Source organism: Megalops cyprinoides, chromosome 4 (assembly GCF_013368585.1).
Source record: "Megalops cyprinoides isolate fMegCyp1 chromosome 4, fMegCyp1.pri, whole genome shotgun sequence".
Lineage (NCBI taxonomy): Eukaryota > Metazoa > Chordata > Actinopteri > Elopiformes > Megalopidae > Megalops > Megalops cyprinoides.
Genome location: NC_050586.1, coordinates 37216730 through 37238861, shown reverse-complemented (window position 1 = coordinate 37238861; position 22132 = coordinate 37216730). Strand labels below are relative to the sequence as shown.

The following is a 22132-nucleotide window of genomic DNA, read 5'->3' as shown; positions in this document are numbered from 1 at the left end:
TTGACATACCCACCTGGAGACTTTGACCAAGAACCAGCATATGTTTGTGTATCTTGACTTTTATTGTGCCTCTTGAGATGTTTTATTGGAGCATTTCCTGATATTGAAGACAAGGCCACATAGGAAAAACAACATTTATTTCATTTTTGTGACTACCTGCACAATCACTTAAAGGACAGGTTGGTGATTCAATCTAAAATGTACAAATAAAAAAAAAACTTAAGTGTTCAATTTGTCTTTATGTTTCCAAGCAATGTCTGACTGAATGGAATGGACACAAAGTTGGACATGGTACTGTGAGTGAACAATCATCCCTCTAACTTCACAGAGTCCAGCACGGTTCTTGCTTCCTTATACTCTTCTAACTCTGCCAGGTCTGCTTCTGTTTCCTGCAAAAGAAACACTCAATTTAACATGTAAGCATATTTTACATATTTATACATCCTGGTACATTATGGCAAGAATGCTCTTACACTATTGAGTGACTGTTTCATGTTTTTTTTGTTCCCCCTGTATACCATTATGGGTTTAGTACTAACCAACAAAGAAGTGTAATATTAACATATTTTATGCAGACTTTAACAGACAATAAAGCTTTTGCCCAAACCGGCTTAATGTTGCAAAATATGGCAGTATGATAAAGGTATGTTTCACCCAAATGGCATCCTGGTTATTTCCATATGCACATGTCCAAACATAAACACAGATGCAGGATTCCATCTGTTTTCTATGGTAGTGAATTACACTGTGCAGTATTTAATAGTGGTGTAGCAGACCGTAGTTGATCCGTGATCCGTACTGATTCCGCCCCCCCGCCCCCCACACACGCTCATGAACCACGGATTAATTGAAAAGTTTAACCATAATAGTGTGAAATACAGTTTTACTGCCGCTGTTACTTTTTAAAGTAATAATTCCCTAAATCTTGAAGCAGAGTTGCAGTGAAAAGATACAAGCGCCATTTTAAAAACCAGCAACCTTAGTTAGCATAAGTGTTGCGAAGACGAAGGCTGCATCCGAAATCGCTCGCTCGTTCACTCACTCACTATTCACAGTCATACAATAAATTAATAATTTTCTGGATATAGTTTTATGTTTGCAAGTTTATTCGAACATTTGTATGAACATCTTTGTATCTAACTGTGACAGCTAGCTAGCTAAGTGACTAGCTAGTTGCAACTGACATTAACCTGCTAGCTGGATAATACCGCTACCTACCAAGCTATCACTAGCTAACTTAACGAAAGAACTAACACCCAGCTTCATCTGTTCAAATTAGTTGAAACTAATGTCAGCTAGCTGGCTGGCAGTTAATTCCAACAACCAAGTGTAAAATGTATATACACTATATGGATAAAAGTAGTCGGATGCCTGACCATTACATTGTAATGACATTGTATTCAAATACATATACTTTAATATGGAGTTGGTCCCCCTTTTGCAGCTATAACAGCTTCCACTCTTCTTGGAAGGCTTTCCACAAGATTTTGGAGCGTTTCTGTGGGAATTTGTGCCCATTCATTCTGTAGAGCATTTATGAGGTCAGGCACTGATGTTGGACGAGAAAGCCTGGCTCGCAATCTCCGTTCCAGTTCATCCCAAAGGTGCTCGATGGGGTTGAGGTCAGGGCTCTGTGCAGGCCAGTCAAGTTCTTACACACCAAACTCATCAAACCATGTCTTTATAGTCCTTGCTTTGTGCACTGTGGCACAGTCATGTTGGGATAGAAAAGGGCCTTCCCCAAACTGTTGCCACAAAGTTGGAAGCATAGCATTGTCCAAAATGTCTTGGTATGCTGAAGCATTAAGCCTGCCCTTCACTGGAGGTAAGGGGCCTAGCCCAAACCCTGAAAAACAGGTGTGGCCAAATACTTTTGTCCATATAGTGTATATGCACTATATAGTGAATAGGGAGTGATTTCGGACACAGCCGAAGAACAGCAGAACATGTGCTTTGAATTTACGTTGCGGTCGAAGCTGTCGCAATATTACGTGAGTGTAAATACCCTCACATTGCCATGACGGCAAGACGCTACCTCGCTGTGCCTGGCACTTCAGCTCCCAGCGAGGGTGTTCTCCACAGCAGGGGACGTAGCGACTGGAAAAAAGGTCTACCCTCTCCCCAGACAATGCAGACATCCTCATCTTTTTGAAAAATTATTTGTTACAAGCTATAACATAAGCTAGAACTTATAAGCTCAGGTCTGCTTTGTTTTATTTCTTTTTTTTTACTTGTTTTGATGATGGGACAAAGGCTATTTTTCCATTCACTATTGTTCAAAGGAAGAAGGTATCATCATCATGCCTCATACTGCACTTTAATTTAACAGCTGAGTATTGAATATATTAAGATTTTATTTATACGTTGGACATCTTGAATGTTGTTTCATTTAAGCCCACGGGCAAAAGTTCCTTGCTTTAAGTGTTCTTTAAGTTCTTTAAGTAATAAACGGAAAGCAAAGTTATATTTGTCTCCCTTTTTTTTTGTTGAGCTGAAAAATGATCCAAAAACCGTGATACGATCCGAACTGTGAGTTTTGTGATCTGTTGCACCGCTAGTATTTATATTTACCATGTTGATATGTACCAATGGTTAGACAGTTATACACAGTACATACTTGCTATGAAACCTCTGTCCTTACTGTCCTTCATTTTACAGTGCTGGTCTTGGTAATAATCCCTTAAGGTCTGGCCTTTTGAGTTCTACTTTGCCGTAATTGCAATGCCCTTTCTCTCTTTCCTCACTTCCTTGATTTTGTTCCTTTTTGTTCACTTGACTGTTCTGGCTTGAGACACCTTTACCGTATATACTGTCATGCATGATGGCGGATTTTCAGGGTCCCCACAATCATTAGCAGGAACAATGCATGCGCAGTTATGGCAAACACAGATGGCTTAGATAGATATGTTATTTTAAGTTCACCATTATTAGGGAGAATAAGGCACTTAGGGTCTAGGGACACCATTTTGCCAGTCAGCAAGGTTATCATTAACAGTTATTTTAAATGGTTTAAAAAGCACAAGCTAGGACATCGGCTAGGACAGTACAGTGACATTAGCTACTGCAACCATTATTATTATATGACCAAGTTAGTATAATTAGTTTTAGTTAATTAGTTCCAATATTCAAGTTAGCAGCAGTGCTGTGTAGTGGTAAGGATCAGAGCTCATAACCAAAAGGTTGCTGGTTCAGTTCCCCGCTGGAGAACTGCTGTTGTACCCTTGGCCAAGGTACTTAACCTACAATTGCCTCAGTTGTACAAATGGATAAAATAGCAATGTATGTAAGCCGCTCTGGGTAAGAGCATCTGCTAAATGACAATAATGCAATATATTAATAATGTTGCAGAGCTAGCTAAATTTATTTAACATTTATTATTTATTAGTCATTTTATTAGCCATTTTTCAATCCTCAAAACTGAAATGTTTACATGTAATTGCAAACTAAATATGATTTAAATATATGGAGAAATTGTGTAGAAATGTACCACAACAATTCATTTGCTTGTTTTATGCCAACTATGCTATTATTTTCCTGTTAATTTATGAAGATATTCTGGAGGACATGTGCAAACTACATGGTTGTGTTGTGTTTTTTTTTTTTTGATTGATTGAACATTCATTTTCATACTATATAAATATCCATACCCCAAAAGTACTATAAACACTACTGCCATCTGTACAAACACTTTTTGATGCACTACTGTTATAAAGTTAGTATAGTTATAAATGTTTGACAAAACAGCGGTTGATTACATAAGAAATGTCTATATATGAACACAGTTACGAAATGTAATTTGATCCTAGTTTGGTTGCCCAGATTATATCTGTGTGATGTGTCTGCAGTAAATAAACAAAGCTGAGGCCCTCCCATATTTCAGATATGTTCAACCGTACAGTTCCAATGACCGGGTAAGCAGTGGAACGAACTGGCTGAGTGGTCAAACGCTTTGCCACATGGTAAGAGGCCAATGCCAGAAGGGACATATACACTGAAAGGGAGGGGAAATTTCATAACCTCGCATTGTGCTTACAGACGGAGTGCCAGCCGCTGTACCCCTTCCCATCTGACATTACTGACAGAGCAAAGTAAATGTTCCCAAATCAAACCCGGAAGTAGTATTTGAACGACACACTGAAATGATGTATTTAGATAAAACTTTTCTTTGTAGAAAATATTTTTTTGCCGTACAAATCACACGTGAAAGATATCATTTAGTGATCTTCATATGTAATTATCATTTTATACTAAAATGCTCCATGTATCGACCAATTATGAGGGGTGGCACAATAAATAACATTTGGCTCAGCTCAGCTCACGTGGGATCCAGCTCAAGTCAATGGGAGGCTCCAACAATCTTAACTAGAGAAACCCAAGGTGCTGCACCTCTCATGGGCTTTAGGTTGAATTAGATAAAAAGGCAGCTTCTGAAGTTGGGTATGGAATCCACCGGACTCAACTTGAACAGTCTGGACTGCCCCTTTTTTTCTCCCTTTTGGTCACCACCGTGAGGCAGTTCATTTTAATATTCCTGTCGAACTAAAGGAAGCGGTTAGAATAGCCCTGCACACTGCAGGGTAATGGTACACGTCACTGGTAAGAGCGTCAGGTTTGGACTCACTAGTAACTGCGAGAGCTCCATGTGTGCCACAGCCAGGCGCCGGTGGCAATCGGGGATCATCATGCGCGACTCCTGGAGGACCTCCGTCTGCGAGGAACACAAACGCACACACAATCACCGCGTGCAAGGAACCGCTCGCGCGGTCAGGGAGAGAAGTCAAACGCTCGGCAGAGTTCATCCTGAAATGGCTCAGCACAGCACGGGGCTGGCATCAGAGCGGTCACACGCTGGCCACCGCTTCCCCGGCCACAGTTCAACCACAATCCCCGGCAGGATCGACCATTCTCTCCTCCAGGTTCATTCCTCCATGTGTCACTTCTGTGTGTCCAGGAAATCACAGTTGCTCATACAATGATGTGAACAGACTGTGAAAGCCAGGGGTGCAGGTTATCCCTTTAAAACCTCATTTAGCCTAAACGGTGCTCCACGTCATCACAAAAATATACGTGATCATATAAAGGGGATAATCTCCGCTGGGGAGTTAAGTGCATGGGAATTATGATACCCAGGCATCTAGGAAATATTACTAGATTACTAAATTAAATATATAATATATAGTATGTTAAATGTCTGTAATACTGGACGGGAGGAGAACCAGCAGTATAAAGTATGTTAAATATTTGCAAAAATTCTACATAAATATCTGCATCCACATGATGAATTTAAGTGGGCATATAAACATACTGACCTTCTGTTTCTTTTGTGTAGCAAAGAAATGTAATGCTGAGATAACACACAATCACTGTATGAACAATACTACTCAGCTTTCGATTATAAGTTGTGTCCATGGCTTGCAATTCAGAGTCTTTACAAACTGAAAGCTAAATTTATAATACGTTATAATATGTTAATGTAATCTCAGCAGTACAATTTCTTTTTTTAATACTCCTGCTGGCCATTTCAGATTATTTTGACTTCTTGGAATGCACCCAAAATGGATGGGAGTCTGTGGATACATCCATATTTAAAAAACTGCAGTGAATACGAATGGGAATGCATGTGATATGCATTTAAATGTGTATTTAGCTACACTGAATTACATTCGATTTGCTTATCAGACACTTCTTATTCAGATGGTCTTGCACAGCTTACATTCCTAACATGCTATCCATTTACACAGCTCTGTATTTACTGAGCCACAAAACACTTTTACACAGTGTCATAAGCTGTGATTTTCATGAGACAGAGTTACATGTTACATGTTAACCTGTGGATGAAACAGTCAGCATGTAAGCAACACGTTTAAGACAGCATCACCTTTTCTGACAAAAATGATCTGTTTGTACGCAGTGAAAGTAAAAGATTTTGCCATGTCACAGTCCCTCAAACAACTTGGCTGTTAAAATGTGTAATGTTTGCTATGATTTATGGAGAATTACAAGAAACACTGTATTACAGCAGTACATAAAAAGCTTTCTAGTCTTTACCCTGTAGAGGGAGTTCTGATTTTGTGTTAATCTTGTGCTCAAAATGACTACAAAGGACACAAAGGCTATTCAGTGTTGCTACATTTTGTAGAGGTGGGTAGGCATTAAAGCGCTGAATGTAATGTCATGCCTGAGACACCAAACTTTACACTGATAAAAGTGAAGCAACTTTCGCACATTTCTCTCTAATTTCTTAGTGCGCCAGACAGCTGCATTCTGTGAAACAGGGCTTTTAGTAGTTTAAGGACACAAAAACAGCTGAAACACCCAGAGAGGCCTGCAGGTAATCCCATTATGGTGGGATAAAGAAAGCTACCATCATATATTGATTCTCTCAAATGAAAACCTTGATCACAATTTAACCTTACCTCAAACACCCTACCTTTGCTTTCTAACTTCACTTTTTCCACCTTGACCAACTGTTGTCAGAAAATTGAAATTTGAATAAAAATATTGACAAATACACACCTTCCTGTATCCATTGTGTGTGTGCAAATCTCTGGTTTACTTGTCAATCATTTTTGGACTACAGGTCAACAAAACACTATATTGGCAACCCTGGGGTTAACCACATAGGCTTGTGGTACACTTTCTTGTGACAATGTGGTATTTTGTATGTGGTAGATGTTCTCCACCTATGCCGACTCTAAATTTCCAGTCATTATCCCTGTTCTTTTACAGGCCGATTGTGAAAATGATCACAATGGGATTATGTGATGTAAGACCCACATGAAGAAAAACATTCGAAACAGAAAAATTAAACTCCATTATATTCACTACTTCCATTATATTTTTGCCTCTACTAAAATGATAATGGCAATAAAAATAGTACCCCATAATTTCAATTTGTAAATTTAAGTGAGACAGAAACACTGTAGCCAGCTAAGCAATGTTTTTTTTTGTCTTCCGAGCTCCTACTGTAAGTGAAATATATCTAAAAATAGCCCTGAAATGAATATAAATATATACCCATATATTTCATCCAATTTAACTTACAGAGAGAAGTTTGAAAGTCACATTAACAAGCTTCTTTTTTTTTATTCTTCCACATCCGCTTGGACTGCCAACTACATGAGCAACAGAAATTCATGCATATGAAGTCCATCTCCCCCTCCCCCTTCTAATTAACACAATATAGAGTTCATTTTTTCATACATCTGTTTTGCATTAGCTGCAAAACGCCACAGTGTATTAAAAGGTATGACCCTGCTTTATAATCAATCTTCACCACCCCCCTTAAATGTAGGGTTGACTGTAATAAATTGCTATGAATTTATTTAGAATATAATAATGCTGTAATTCTCTTAATAGTGACCATTTCTAATTTCATAGCTAAAAACGTGCACTGTGTGCATAAAGGAATAACTGCACTGGCACAATTGAGTATTTTTGTGCCTTCTGGGCTTGTCACTATTAGTGTACGGTAAACTGCCACATTTCAGCTGTTTCTACAACCATTAGTATGTGCTTGCTTTACTCATTAGTATGACAAACAGGTATATACATGCATACAGAATATACACTCACACACGTCTAGGCCTACAGTGTGAATATTCAGTCTACAACACTAGCACCAAACTCCTCAATGACTCCTCTATGCAGGAGTAAAATAAGACATTAAGAAAAACCATGGTTTGCAAAGGCAGAGGACAAAGGCTGACTCACGCCTCAGTCTGTGTATCATTCACTCACAGAGTAGGGAGACTGACAGCCCAAAAAGAGAGGAGGACTTGGGTCAGCGGTCACTCTGAGTGGCACTAAATTAGCAACATGTGCTGCTAATTATCAGATTCCTGCAAAACTACATAATGCAATTTAATGCATCAGCAAATTAAAACTGAGAACGATTAGTTTCTCTGACCTTGTACATTACACAGGACAGCCATGCTGAACCAAGTCTGCATTAATAGGAGCCCCACCCCCCTACCACCACTTAAGTCTTTAACTTTCTGACTTTTCCAGCAGCTAAGATCATAAATTGGTTCTGTCCACATTTCCTCAGTCAATCCGTGACTGTGGTCCTGTACTGTGACTGCTGTGAAGCAATGCCGAAACCCTTAGCACCTTCACGCACGACCCACCTGCTTCTTGATGACATACTCATCGCCACCTTCAGCTTTCAGGCGCTCGATCTTCTCCTCCTGCTGTTTGGCTTCTTTTACATAAAGCACTTCTTCTTTTGCAAGCCTGCGGGAACAGAAGACGGGGAGAAAACGTTTTCAGAAAGTTAAACGTTAGACGGGACAGAGCGTAACGCTTTGTTTCTGCATTAAGTTAAAGGGGGGAAACTCCAGGAATGTAATCGTAATTGTAAGCACTGCGTTAAATCAACACTTTATGCAACGTGACAGTTATCACATACAGGTTTTATTGTATATAACTTTTAAGACACAACTGTTCAACTACAAAACATGTTATGAGTGCACAAAACAACAAAACTGTATCTCTACCAAATGAAGAGTGTGGCAGATGGGAGAGGCTCTGGTTTGCACAGATGAAACCACTGAAAAATACAGTAGCGATGCATGACTCTTGCCACAAATGTTGTCAAGCACCAGTATTAACCAAACCAGGCATTTTATGCCCAGTTGTCCCCACAACTGTCACCCACTTTCACGTTCTTCCTAATCAATCGATTCAAAAGCCAGCTTTAGGCTGGAAATCAACTTGCGTCAGCTGGAGGGAGCATGAGAAACAGAATTCTTTCCCTCATCTTTTCTTCTTTTAAACAAAATTACCAGCGTCCGAGAAAGGTATGCACGCATCAAACGAGAGCCTGGACTACAAGCAGACCCCTAATCATGTGATACAGTTGTGTTAAAAGATCTGTGAATAGCTCTGGGTGGTTTTAGAGTGCTTCCCTACCAGACCACCTCTGCGTGGTGCTTGATAAGCTCTCCTTCCCAGAGGTCACGTCTCACTGACCCAGTCCTACGTGGTCTTCCTCCATTTTAGGAAAAATACACCCATTTCTTACCTTTTGCTCTAGCCAACTCCTGGTTCAGGACCTTTTACTATGTCATTTGGACTATGGCAATTCCTCAATGGCTGATTTTCCTACTTATGCTACCAGATAACTTATTGGGAATGGTGATGGTGCCGCTAGGGTGGACCTCAGTCTCCAGAAATACACCTGTGCCTGCCCTTTCCTTGTGTGCTGGCACAAGCTTCCGATCTCTATTACTATCCAGATCGTGGTGCCAAGCTGTCAGGCAATAACAGGCAAGGTTCCTTCCTACCTCCAGTCCATCATCAGCCCTAACATCACCGCATAAACTCTCAGCTATAAAGGTGAATCATTATCACTAAATAAGAAATGCTATTGTCTCATTAAATTCTACTGAATTTGGAACAAAGACAACAGGTATTGAATACACTACCTCATTTCCCTCCCCCTCCACATATGACCAATTGAAACGAATGTTCTTTTCATTAGTTGTATAATTTATACCGAACCCCCCCGCCCCCCCACAAACCACCCCCACCCCACCCTGCTCCCCTGTGGAGGCCTCATCACTTAGCCCCCCCTGAAAACCCAGGGGAATCCCTGCTAATATGGCAAAGTGGGAAGAAAAATCGGTCTTAATTTCCCCGTATTTACCCGGTGGCAGGGTGGTATCAGTTGTGGAGCTCCAGCTTGCCACTGCTCCGTCTTTAGATTTTCCTACTGATGCTATAAATCTGCCAATTTGCACCCCGGCTGCACGCTCATTAGCCACCATCCGTGGTAGTTCAGCTCCTTTCTGCTCACTCTGCTAATCTCCTGTCTTTACTTCATTTATTTGCCACTTTTGCTGCTGCTCCTCCACAAAATACAGCGCTACCCCTTCTGAGATTAATTGATCATCAATTTAGCTCTAATTTGGACCAAGTCAGGTGGTAAATGGGCCACTTTTGCTTGATTGTTAGTGAAATGTGTGCAAGTACATTGATAAATTTTGATTATTTATCAATTACCACCAAATGAACTAAATCTATTGAATAAATTCCAGCCTGATTGTCATAATAGAGTTTGAAAATATCGCAATTGATAATGATTCCGGCTAATAGTCTTTTCCGGCGGTGGTAGCTGGCATGTCGGAATGACAACAAAGAATTCATTTTTCATAAAATCAGCCGCGGGCGCCTGAGCGATCCTTCATTAATCAGTTACATCATGGGGCTGATCTTGGGTAATGTGTGTTGCTTTGCTCAGAAAGCCTAAACCACTGTCATATTTCATGTCAATTACCCGTAATATTAATATGTTGTCATCAATGCCGCTTGTAATACTTAACATATGCTAAGGTACGTGCCTTAAGCCTCCTCGAGATGAGTTATATTACGGCGGAGTCCGTTTGGAGAGGCAGTCGGTGGGGATTCGAATAACTAAACGACAGGCTAATGAAAAAATGTCCCTTGATCTTAATTTCTTATCCTTCCAGGCTGAGGCACTTATATAAAGGGTGGAGCCCAAGCTTGTTTTAAATGGATCTGCCACTATGTTTTCCCAAAGTTAATGGAAAAGCAGCTCTCTGGAAAATAGAAAAAAGAATTAGACTCGACACACATTCAATTACTTTAATACTGCATTTTTGAGCCATGTAGCTGATGCCAGTTGGAATGACAAAACTAAATTGCTGTTGTCATTTTATTAAGGCCATCCGCTGGAGGAGGCGCTTACTCAAATGTGCAGAATCGCAGGGAAGCCATGCACAGTGTTTCTAACCTCTGAAGGAGACAGAGGGAGGAGGTGACAGAGGCTCGTTTCACTCCGCACACTGCCTGCCGCTCCTGCCCAAGGTCACACTTTGTTAATGTGCATCCCACTCTACGGGACGGAATGTTTTGTATGTTGCATGTGTGCGCTACCGCTTCGGCTAATTAAACCCTTGCACCCAAACATGCAGCAACTCAATGCTGGAGACTCAAAATACAAAAAGCTTATTTAAGTCACAAACACATCACCGAGCGCTAACCCGTATATTTACTGAACAGTGGAATAGGCTTCACATAGGGAGCATGTGATTTTTTTCTGAAGCTGTCTTCCATTCAGCTTGGAATTAAACAAACTACTTTGCATAGATAACAAAAGAAGAGATCCATAAGACAGCATTGCAGCAGCTACATATCATCTGTTGGGAGACCGAAGAGCTGAGGTCACAAGACCACTTTACTCCAGAGCCCAGACTGGGTCTGTGCATTACAAATTCAGCTCCTGATATAAAGGGCAAGCTCAGATCAATTCCTATGAAAGTTAATGCCAGCAGTGCTTAGGAGGTGTCAATCCTTTAGTGCAAGTTTGCAATTGATGCATTCCTGATCCTGAGAAAATGCTTGAATAGGCCTGAATGCTTGAATCACAGTACTGTCTTTGCTTGAGGGTCGTATTGGACAGAATTCCGCTTAAACAAATGGAATTTATGCAGGCACATCACACCGCAAATCACTGTAGATTTCATTGGCTGGCAAGTCAAAATGCATCAGTCTCCTTAGGTTTATCTACCAGCTTGAACTTTGTGTGGTGCAGCTGACTGTCACAGGGCAGAGGATTCAGGGATGTGTATTTTGCTGACAACACACAAACAGAGGGAAATGCGAGGTTTAGGAATCGCTGATGTCTCTGACGCGGGTTTTGACTGCAGAGCCAGCACAGTTTATCTGGCTGCACGAAACGATAATATATTAAATGGAAGTGGACAACTGGTCCTTCCAAGCTCTGGAAGGAATAAAGTATTTTTCTCCTGGAAAAGACTGACCTGTCACTTATGAAAAGACCCATCCCCCTTGTTGTGGGGATGATGGGCCATCATGCTGAAGATACAACAAACCTCCAGGTGGACACATCATCAGCGTAAGCCATTCAAATCAGAACACAACCAACAGTATTCCGTAATAACGCTCTGCAGTGGGTAACATGTTAGGATTGCTGTTGCTCTTATACAGAATTGATCTGAGCAAGGAGGAGTGTGAACAACTGCATTGCCTTAATTGCGTGAGAGACACTCTTACCCAGCTGCGAGTAAAAAGAGCAGTGTGGTAAGGAAAAAAATCAATGACCTACCCCTCCACATGTCCATGATATAAAATTATTTTATAATCAAGGCTTGTAGATTTGTAATTATGGCATGTCAGTAACATTTAAACAGGGGTGCTAAAAGACTGTTAGAGGCAAAACAAACAGGATTGCAATGTGAATTGCCCTAGTCTCATTCTAATCTACTGATGTCACTTTTGTTTAATCAGTGGCAAAGTCTAGGCCAAAGTCAAGGCTGTATTGGCATGTAGTACGCATGCCGCATACACCGTGCACACTGTAAGTCTGAGTATTTGTAATCGATGGAAAACTCCAATAATTGAGAACGCTCTCTCTTCCCTGTGTGCTGCCAGATTTGACTCCGGGTTTCACGCGAAACTAGAGTTTGGCTCCGGAGAGATATCCAGCTTAAAATAAATGCTCGCTATCCGTGCTCCAAAATCAATAAGCCTGCTGCAGGCTGTGCAGAGGTCAGGCCTGTGTTTGGACAGTGGTCTGCAGCTATGCCCCTACGTCCTAGTACTGGTCTCACGGCAGAGGCCCAAGAGGATATAACGTTAGCACCGACACTGGCATGCAGTGGTATACACAGCAAACTATTCTCAACTCCCTAAACACATGTGGTTTATTTTTTGGTCTTTAGTGTCCAAAATGCAGTAAGAAAGATTAAACCCAAATGCTGATAATCATGCACGCAACAATAATTACATACTAGATAATACCTTTCTGCGTGAGAAAATAGCAGTTCTGCACGAGTGTTACACTTTTATGCAGGATAATCTCATAGCAGAAAGAAGCTTTTGGTGCCATGCAACTGTGGTTTTGTGGACATAATGACTCATCTATGCCATATAAATGAATTATTCGAGGAAATTTCATTTAGCGCACACAGAGATCAATTCACAGAACTTACTGAAATTCAGTTTAACATGAAAGCTCACTTCTGGGTACAAAAAATGTTTGGCTTTTCATGGAAGAAAGCAGAAACACACTTTCATGTTGCAAAATGTTTAGCGGTGGAATGAGCTACAGCTAAACTGTAGAATGGCTCACCATCTTCCACATCCAATTAAAAACATACCTCTTCAAACCTTAAGTTGATTCCCATAACCTTAGAACTTCTTATACTAAACACACAATGTCTGGTTGCTTAACTGAAATCTGACGTAGTGTGATGTGGCTTTTTCGATCCATTCTTTGTCATTAAGGTAACGTTGCAAGCGTGACACTGACACTGTCAATGGCAGGATCCACATGGACATCAGTAGGTACATGTTGCCCTTCATAATTACTTTAGATACTAGGTTTTTATTTTAGTACTGCTTTTCACTTGGATTCCTATTAACTATAATTCTGGCTGGTCCACACATATTTTACTGCTGTCATTGTTGGTACAGTGATATATGCAATATATACTTTGCATATTACTCTGAATAAGAGCATCTGCCAGATAAATGCTAAAATAATATAAATAATCAATCAAACAAAACAACATACTAAAATTATTATGTTTTCGATGACAGAAATGAACATGTCGCAAACCTGCCTGCTTCCAAATGCTCATACATACAAGTCTGAAAACCCTTTGTTAAGGCTGACAGGTCTGTTAACAGGCTTTTCTAAACAGAATGTATATGACTACCACTATCTGTAACAGGAAAAAAAAACCTTCCCAGCTGATATTATACAGACGTTCACAGATCATGAACATCCTCTCAATACGTTGCTCTAGATACTGAAGAAAAGACAAACGTATCATCCATCAGGAATGTGACTCCTAATTACTAATTAGATTATCTTGTGGTTTCAGTGTCATTAAAACATTCAATCGTGCTGTCCATTTGTGATGTATGCTGTCCATAAGATCAGATCCACCGAGTTAACTGACATTTTCAGCAGTCATTCAGCAGAAGGGGTTAACTTCATGTTGGCATTGTGACTGTGTACTTCCTACCTCTGAAAAACGTGCATTCAGTATGTTCTGATAACGTTATTTTCCCTGTACCCCCCAAGTGCAGACTCTCTCATTCATATAAAGCAGTACATAAAGAGGAATAAACTGAAATAGAGGATGCACTGGCTCACCACTATGCAGGATTATATATGTTCAATCATAGCTGGCAACAACGCTGACGTTACCAGAGAAAGAATTATGATTATATTTTCCAGTGGTGTGATTCGGGCCAACAGAGAGGTGACACATGCAGAGAGGAAAAAAGCAACAGAATTAAAAAAAAAAAAAAAAAACAAGGCCAGAGAGCGGAAAAAATAGGACACATTCGTTTTGTAAACGCTTAAATGGATATAAAACAGCATGCAATTACAAACACACGGTCGATCACACAGTCATTTACTGAAATGATACAAACAAATGCTGGTAACATGTCTCCCACAAAAGCACCGGTGTGTAGTTGAAGCTATTGCCCGCGGGTGCTCTCACTGCACGGTCACGTTTTCACTCCAGCCCGCCACAGAGACGGGCCTACTCTGGGTCTTTGTTACCACACGGATGACAGACCTCGTGAGGGTTGTAACGAGCCAAACACTTACCGTTTGACTACGCCGGTCTTAATTTTAATTTGCCGTACTCGAGGATCCGCCATAACTACTGATTATCAAAATACAGACTGGTAAAACAAATCGTAATGTTTAAAATATTAGCTGTCGCTCTCAGTACTGCCGGCTTCAGACGGCTACAGGCGATACTGCGCATGCGCGCTCGACATCATCTCGCAGCCAAACGGACTGCTTCGTGTCGCCACGGTTTTGCCTGCAACGACGGGGATGGTCTGTTAGGTGCATTGTTTTCTTCATGCATCGCTATTGTCAACACAATGGAATTATGTCAGTAGTAATAATATTAACACCTATTTACACTAACATTTAGGAAGAAATATGAGATACATTTTAATGAAAATGCAGTGTTGTCTTGAAAATACCCTATTATTAGCGTGTTCCATCGTTGTCTTAGAACCTTGAAAAGTAGTTATTGTTCATTTGACGTTTTTATAGATAAATAGGTCACTTTATAGAATCATACATTTATTAATGGATAAATTCATTAGATTGTATATAGGATCTTTAAAGCAGATATTGTTGTAGTGTGCTTGGCTGTTCTCAGAAGCTCAAATGGTGGTGGTCATTGGGTGCTTGATTATGAGCATGTCCTTGGGCATTATGTGGTCTCACGGCTGTCAATTCAAGTGTTCAAGAAAGTCACAATCCAGATCGCCACCATGACGACTACGGTTTTTCATACACATGAGGGAAAGCAAGAAAGGATGACTGTTCACTGAGTCAAGATCTGCTTGCAATGGTTCATTGTGGACTTGAGGAGATGTGACGTGATGACTTGAAAGTGATGACTGCTCCCATGGAATCCTGAATGTAGTTTTTGAGATGCTGTTAGACTGTCTTTGGTATTCAATGGCAGTAGTGTAGGATGCCACAAGAAGAGGGAGTTTAGCTGATGTTACAACAGAGGGCCATATACAAATAGACAGTAAATATGCTGCAGTAGTTTTGAACACTGACAACAGCTACTCTGCAATCAATGGACCTTAATGGGTAGAATATGCGTTAATATACTTTTTAACTAATGGTTTATGAATAGTGTCGACATGATGTTGTTTTCACAAGATTAAAGCACACTAAACAATAGAACAAAATCTGTACTGTTTCACTTACATGCCACATACTTCATAGATGATATGTTTTAAGTGAAAAAGTTCTTGTTGCCACCTTGTACACATATGGAAGAGGACAGGAGAAAATACCCAAAATGTCTAATTGATTGTAGAACAGCTTTAAAATCAGCCAGACCCCTCATTCTATTCTGATATTCTGATAAACAAAACCAACCGGTCTCCATAAGTGAAGACTTTTGGTGTCATTATTTCACGGCCCAGATCAAAATGCCTCTGTGCCGTTCTTTTTTTAAAATTTGGAATGCCCAATGGTTTTTCCCATTTCCTCCAAATATGGAACTCTCAGTTGTGTCACAGAAATGGCACAATCAGGGAGGGGGGGCAGACATGCTCTCCTCCAGAAGATGTGATGTCACCGCTGCTTCACTACACACCGCAGTCCCCACGCCAAGCTCACATTGACACTAGTCAGAGGAAGACACTTCGTGTGCAGCTTTACACAGGCAAAGCTTGTGATTTCTCTGATTGACGCAGGCTCCTGGTTATGATATGGCTGGGATTTACTCCAGGCTGTAAGGTGAAACAAGCGCTTTTACCGTCTGATCCACTCAGGAGCCAGTATGTCAATCTTAACCAAAATGCTAAGCCTGATCCGTTTTATTATTCAGTGTCAGAAGAAGACTTGTACCTCAAGTTTGACTTCTATAATAACCTCTTGATTGCCCTGAACCAGAGCGCTGAGCAGGCTTCAATACATGAAGAACTCAGCATTATGCTAACATACACTGATACTCATCAGCACATTTGTCCTGCTGTCTAGTTTGCTGAAAATCTAAGATACAGTGTTAAACCCTTTGAGCCATGGCTTTTGAGCTATGGTTCCGCATTTTTAGAACTCCCCTCTCAGAGAGCTGAGCTACTGCTGGTGAAATGATCATTTCACATTTCTTTTAAAGACACATCCTTTTAAGATCAATTTTAAAGCACATAGTTTCTTCATGTATTATTGCATATGATTAAAATGTATTATTATTACAACATATATGGAGTCCATATGGAATAAGACAAGGATCTGCCCAAAGGTTTGTCACACTCTTTTACTAAACTTCTTGCTGTATGCCAGAACAAACAACTATGTTTCTTGTTTAAAATATTAATGTATATATTAGTCCTCATTTTGTCCAACTTTGGCTTCCATTGGCTTCACTCAGGAACGTGGAAGCTCATCATTTGAATTATAATTATGAAACAACAAATTGTCCCAAAGATACTACATGGAAGCCCATTAAAAACAGGTTTAGTCTGATTTAATTAACTATTTTTTTCATAGCCATAACAATAATAATAATAAAATGAATACTGAATAGCAAGCCTCAGGTTCTGAAAAAAAATATTAAGTGTATTATCTGATTTCATACTGAAGTGTTATTTCATTCATTTGTGTCACACATGATGCACTTCAATAATCACTGATGGTGACGTGATTACACCAATTATGCAGTCTTTCTACTGTAATAGATCTGAAGAAGATATAAAGACTTTGGTTGTTTCATTTATAGGAAATATTATACAGCTCAGTAGGTCCTAGTAAAAAATATTTATCTAATTTGCATGCTTTTATTTTCACAGTCCAGATACTGATTTAAATAATTTGAATTTCGAGAATATAATTAGGCAATGGGTTTGCATGGAATAAAATTCATTATTTGTTAATGACATGAAATTGCTCTGTGCGGTGTTACAAAGATTAAGATTAAACATTTAAAAGAATGAGCAGAGAAAATGCATCTAAATACATACATGGTTTACTGTTATATATTTTATCATGTTTTAGTCCTATTATGTATTGGAACAAAATATCCATACAAAAAAGAATCCATTTGTGGACCACAGTTTTGAACTCATGTCACTATGAAATTTGAAGTTCCAAGTGTTGACGGAATCTTTTGAGGAGCAAAACATGTAGCCATAAAAATAATAATAAGAACAATGATAAATAGTACCTCTTTTTAACATGAATGAAATCACCAACAAAACCAAAATGTGACTCATCATAGGTGTGACTCCCAATTTGATGCATAAATTATGTGACCTTTGTAGCGAACAGGGGTAGTTATGCCATTTCTGTAGTGCAGGGAAGGAGGACGCTAACTTACACTCAGCCACCTGTATGCACTGTCCTGCTGCCTACAGGTACCATCTTCCTGCCTCATCCCAGCCATGCTTGTACACATCACCTTAACACATCCTCAGTATAAACAACATGGCTCCCGATTCCCTGTCTGTCTGATCTAGACCCTATAGATAATGGTTAAGACTGCTGTATGAATATATGATTCACATCTGATCCAGAAATCCCTCAAGTTCTATTAACAGCCGTGAATTACTTGTCCAATGTTTATCTTCCCTGTCTTCGTGTTTTTGAAACTGAGTCTGGAGGAGTTATCACTCCAGTGGGGCTGCAGCAAGGCAGCTTTGACAATGAGTGACCAGTCGACACAAGGTGCTGTGACAGCCCAGCACTGACAGCTAAACTCACTGTAAGGCAAACCAATTTCTGCCCCACCACTGTTGAACTAATCTTTTCATCAGGTTGACTCTCGCAAATCCAACCTCCTTACTTCTCTCACAGCATAGTGACAGCAACACCAGGTCAAATCAGGGAAAAAAAAACCCCTTGTATCTCTCATGTGCATTACTTACACTACAATGACTGGAGTGTTTTGAGATTATTGAGCAAATGTCATGATAACATTTGATTGATGATAATAATAATGAAGACTACTGTATTATGGGTGGAGTTTAATTGTTGTGGGAGACAACTTTAAACTGTATGCGGAGTCATTAAAATATTACAGTATTACATGAAAGAACCTTCTGTCTGATACTGAAGTGAAAGTGGAACTATTAGCCAAACCTGTATTAGATCTCTTTGAATTAACTCTTCATGAAATCTGAGTATACAGGACATATACATGATATGTGAATATGTATAGCCTACGTTTGTTATTCACATAAAATTTATGACATATAATGTGATGTATATGAATTTTATATGTCCCATATTGTTCTAGTACTGTAGTATATAATATAATATAATATAATATTAATTGGAAAGTATAATCACAATAATGGCTTGACTCAACTTGTAGAGAAAAGATTAAGTACTGCTTGTTTCCACGTCTCTCAGAAGTAATAAATATGTATAAATAAAATAAATAAATATAAATAAGTGTTTTAAAAATGACACATGTACTGTACACCCAGACAGGTGTTTAATTATTTATTGAAACAAGGCTATTTCTGAAAAGTCGATTACTAAAAAGAAAAACACAATTAGCCACCGTGATAATTGCATGTCCCAGCTATGTATTCATTGGATTTTTATTTACATGAATGCCTTATTTGTGAATCCACAAATGAACTGTAATTCATAGGAATTTGTTTCATATTATTTTGCTCATCATTGTGTCGGTTCACAAATGATGAAAAACACGTCTGGCCTTGTATTTGAATATTTTGTCTAATGAAATAAATAAATAAAATCAGCCGTCATTAACTCTCATTCCACCAAGGCTAAATAGGTCAGAGGAGGGGAAAAATACTTATTAATTCTCTCTGCTACCGGAACGACCTAATGATGTCGAATTTCATATTTTTCATGCGGTAATGCGATTCATTATTTCGGAAAGTGACTTCAATACGCTAAAGATATTGCCTTATCTAATACATTTTTCTTCTCTGCAACCCTCAAACGACAGGCTGAAGGGGAGAGGTAACCTAATCATAGTCATCTAAACCATCAAAACTACGCCTATTATTTAGTGAACGAGATGAGCAAAACGTTATTGGTATTTCCATCTAGAAAATCCCTGGCTGTTTTCCCTCTTTCCCTGACCGTTGATTATTAGTATTTTCCGAGTTTTCCAAACTAATAAGTGCCACTATCAAGCAGTTGGAAGCGTTCAGAGGCAGCAGACATGCTGCTAGCCTTAATTGATATTGAACGAGCTGCTGGTAGACGAGACCAGGGCCACTGCTGGATAATTTGCAGTTTAATCAGCGTTTGTAATGAGAGCTGCTGATTAGGGGCCGTTTGAAATAAAAGAGAGTTACAAGGAACGTCTGTCAGAGTCTGGTGATAATTCAGGACTAATTATTGTGATTAGAGAAAACTGGATGACTTTGGGTTTTTCTAATGCGAAGAGAAACCCAAAGGATGCAAGTGAGGTTACATATACATGCATACATAGAGTATGTATGGATGCGCCAAATAATAGCTGCCTCGTAATATCGGTTCCTCTCCAAAAGCGTCAAAACAACAAGCGGTGGGTCCAGAGCCTTGGGTGGGCGTAATGCTGGCCTGGGTGCTTGCAGTCAGAGATGTTTTAACAATGTATTGTTTCACATTAATAGTAGTAGGCTAGATAAATAAACATCCGTTCCATGCTGCAAAAATTGTTTCTGTTATTTTAAGCACATTGATGGTTGATCTCCCCCATCTCTCTCTCTCATATATATATATATATATATATATATATATATATATATATATATATATATATATGTGTGTGTGTGTGTGTGTGTGTGTGTGTGTGTGTATGAGAGATATATGATGCTTTGAAAAAGTATTCAGCTCCCAATACTGTTTTCACAATACATTGTCTCAGATCCCAAATATATTAAAGTAAGATTTTTTTTCAGCTAGTCTACACGTATTGTACGTCATGACAAATCGAAAGAAACACCCAAAACCTTTCAAAAAATTTAGAAAAAAATTAAATGAACCTTGAGAGTTAGAAAGTATTCATACCCTTCATAATCATAAGGTTAACCTTGTTCAGGTGCAAGATATTGTCTTAAAAACTCATCCAATTTGTTGATGGTCTCCACCTGTGTAGGAAATTAGTGGATCACCTGTTTTGAATTACTTCATGAGCATAAATACCTTCCTTCTCTACAAGGCCAAACAGTATGGTTGGATTTTCTATTGAATAAACCAAAATGAAGAGAAAAGAGCATTCAAAACGAGTAAGGGATATAATTGTGGAGAAGCACAAATCTGGGAAAGGATACAAAAACATTTCAAAGGCACTGAACATACCTAGGAGCTCAGTACAGTCCATCATACAGAAATGGAAGAAATCTGGAACTACAGCCACACTGCCTAGGGCAGGCAGCCCCCCTAAACTTACTCACCGAACAAGAATGGCACTTGTCAGAGGGGCTACTCTGATGCCAACTGTCACTCTAACTGAGCTGCAGAAGTCAGTGGCTGCAACTGAAATTGATGTCCATGGGTCAACAATCTCCAAGCTATTGCACAAAAAGGGCCTTTATGGAAGAGTAGCAAGGAAGAAGCCCATGCTGAAACAAAAGCACATGCTTGCTGTAGAGACTTTGCAAAATGTCACTTGGAAGATACTACAAAGATATGGCAGAGGGTCTTGTGGTCTGATACAACTAAAGTGAAACTTTCTGGCTGAAACACTAAGCGGTATGTGTGGTGTAAAGCTAACACGGCACATCACCATTCCCGCAATGAAATACGTTGGTGGTAGCAACATGTTATGGGGTGCTTTTCAGCAGCAGGGACTGGCAATCTGGTCAAAATTGATGGGAAGATGAATATTGCACAATACATGAAGACTCTGGATAAAGACCTACTCCTCTCTAGCAGAAAGTGTAAGCTATGCAGGAAGTTGTTTCAGCAGGACAACGACCCTAAGCAGACTACCAGAGCAACACTGGATTGGCTTAAAATGAAGAAAACTGACATCCTCGAGTAGCACAGTCAGAGTCCTGACCTTAACCCCATCGAACATCTGTGGAAAGACCTCAAAATTGCTGTCCGCCGATGCTCCCCAACTAACCTGGTACAGTTCAGCAATTTTGCTCCGTCACATTGTGCAAAATGTAAACTTATCCAAAAAGAATAATGGTTGAAATGGCTGCAAAAGATGGTTCAGCCAAGTACTAAAGAATTTGCATGCATTTCATAGAGAAGTGAGATCAATACAAATTAATTGTTGACGTTTCAGTTCTGATTTTTTTTTTTTTTTTTTTTTTTTTTTTTTTTTTTAATTCTTCGATAGTTTATAATTTTATTTTTTGGGCTGTACAGTTGCAGAGTTGAGTGATTCACTAATAATAATAATAATAATAATAATAATAATAATAATAATAATAATAATAAAAACTCAGTCTAATTCGTCCAAATCTCAAGTTGTGGAAATCATCTTCAAGGCACTGTAATAGGCCTATACATGATATAAAACCTTCCGTCATCACGCATGCAACATGGAAACTTTCTGCGATTTTCTGATTTAACGAGAAATAGCTGTATAGATCCCAAAAGCATGAAGAGTATCCCCATAATTACAATTGTGTTACTTTAATAATTATACATAATTACATATTA

General features: G+C 39.3%; 1 protein-coding gene across 1 annotated transcript; it reads right to left on the bottom strand.

Moving 5' to 3' along the window:
- On the bottom strand, positions 1-14727 carry LOC118776939 (tubulin-specific chaperone A-like). The gene is made up of 4 exons (XM_036527595.1): positions 14615-14727; positions 8130-8235; positions 4622-4708; positions 1-389 (listed from the first exon to the last, which is right to left on the bottom strand). The coding sequence occupies exons 1-4, from the start codon at positions 14665-14667 to the stop codon at positions 309-311; spliced, it is 327 nt and encodes a 108-aa protein (XP_036383488.1). The 5' UTR covers positions 14668-14727; the 3' UTR covers positions 1-308.
- Positions 14728-22132: the final 7405 nt, after the last annotated feature.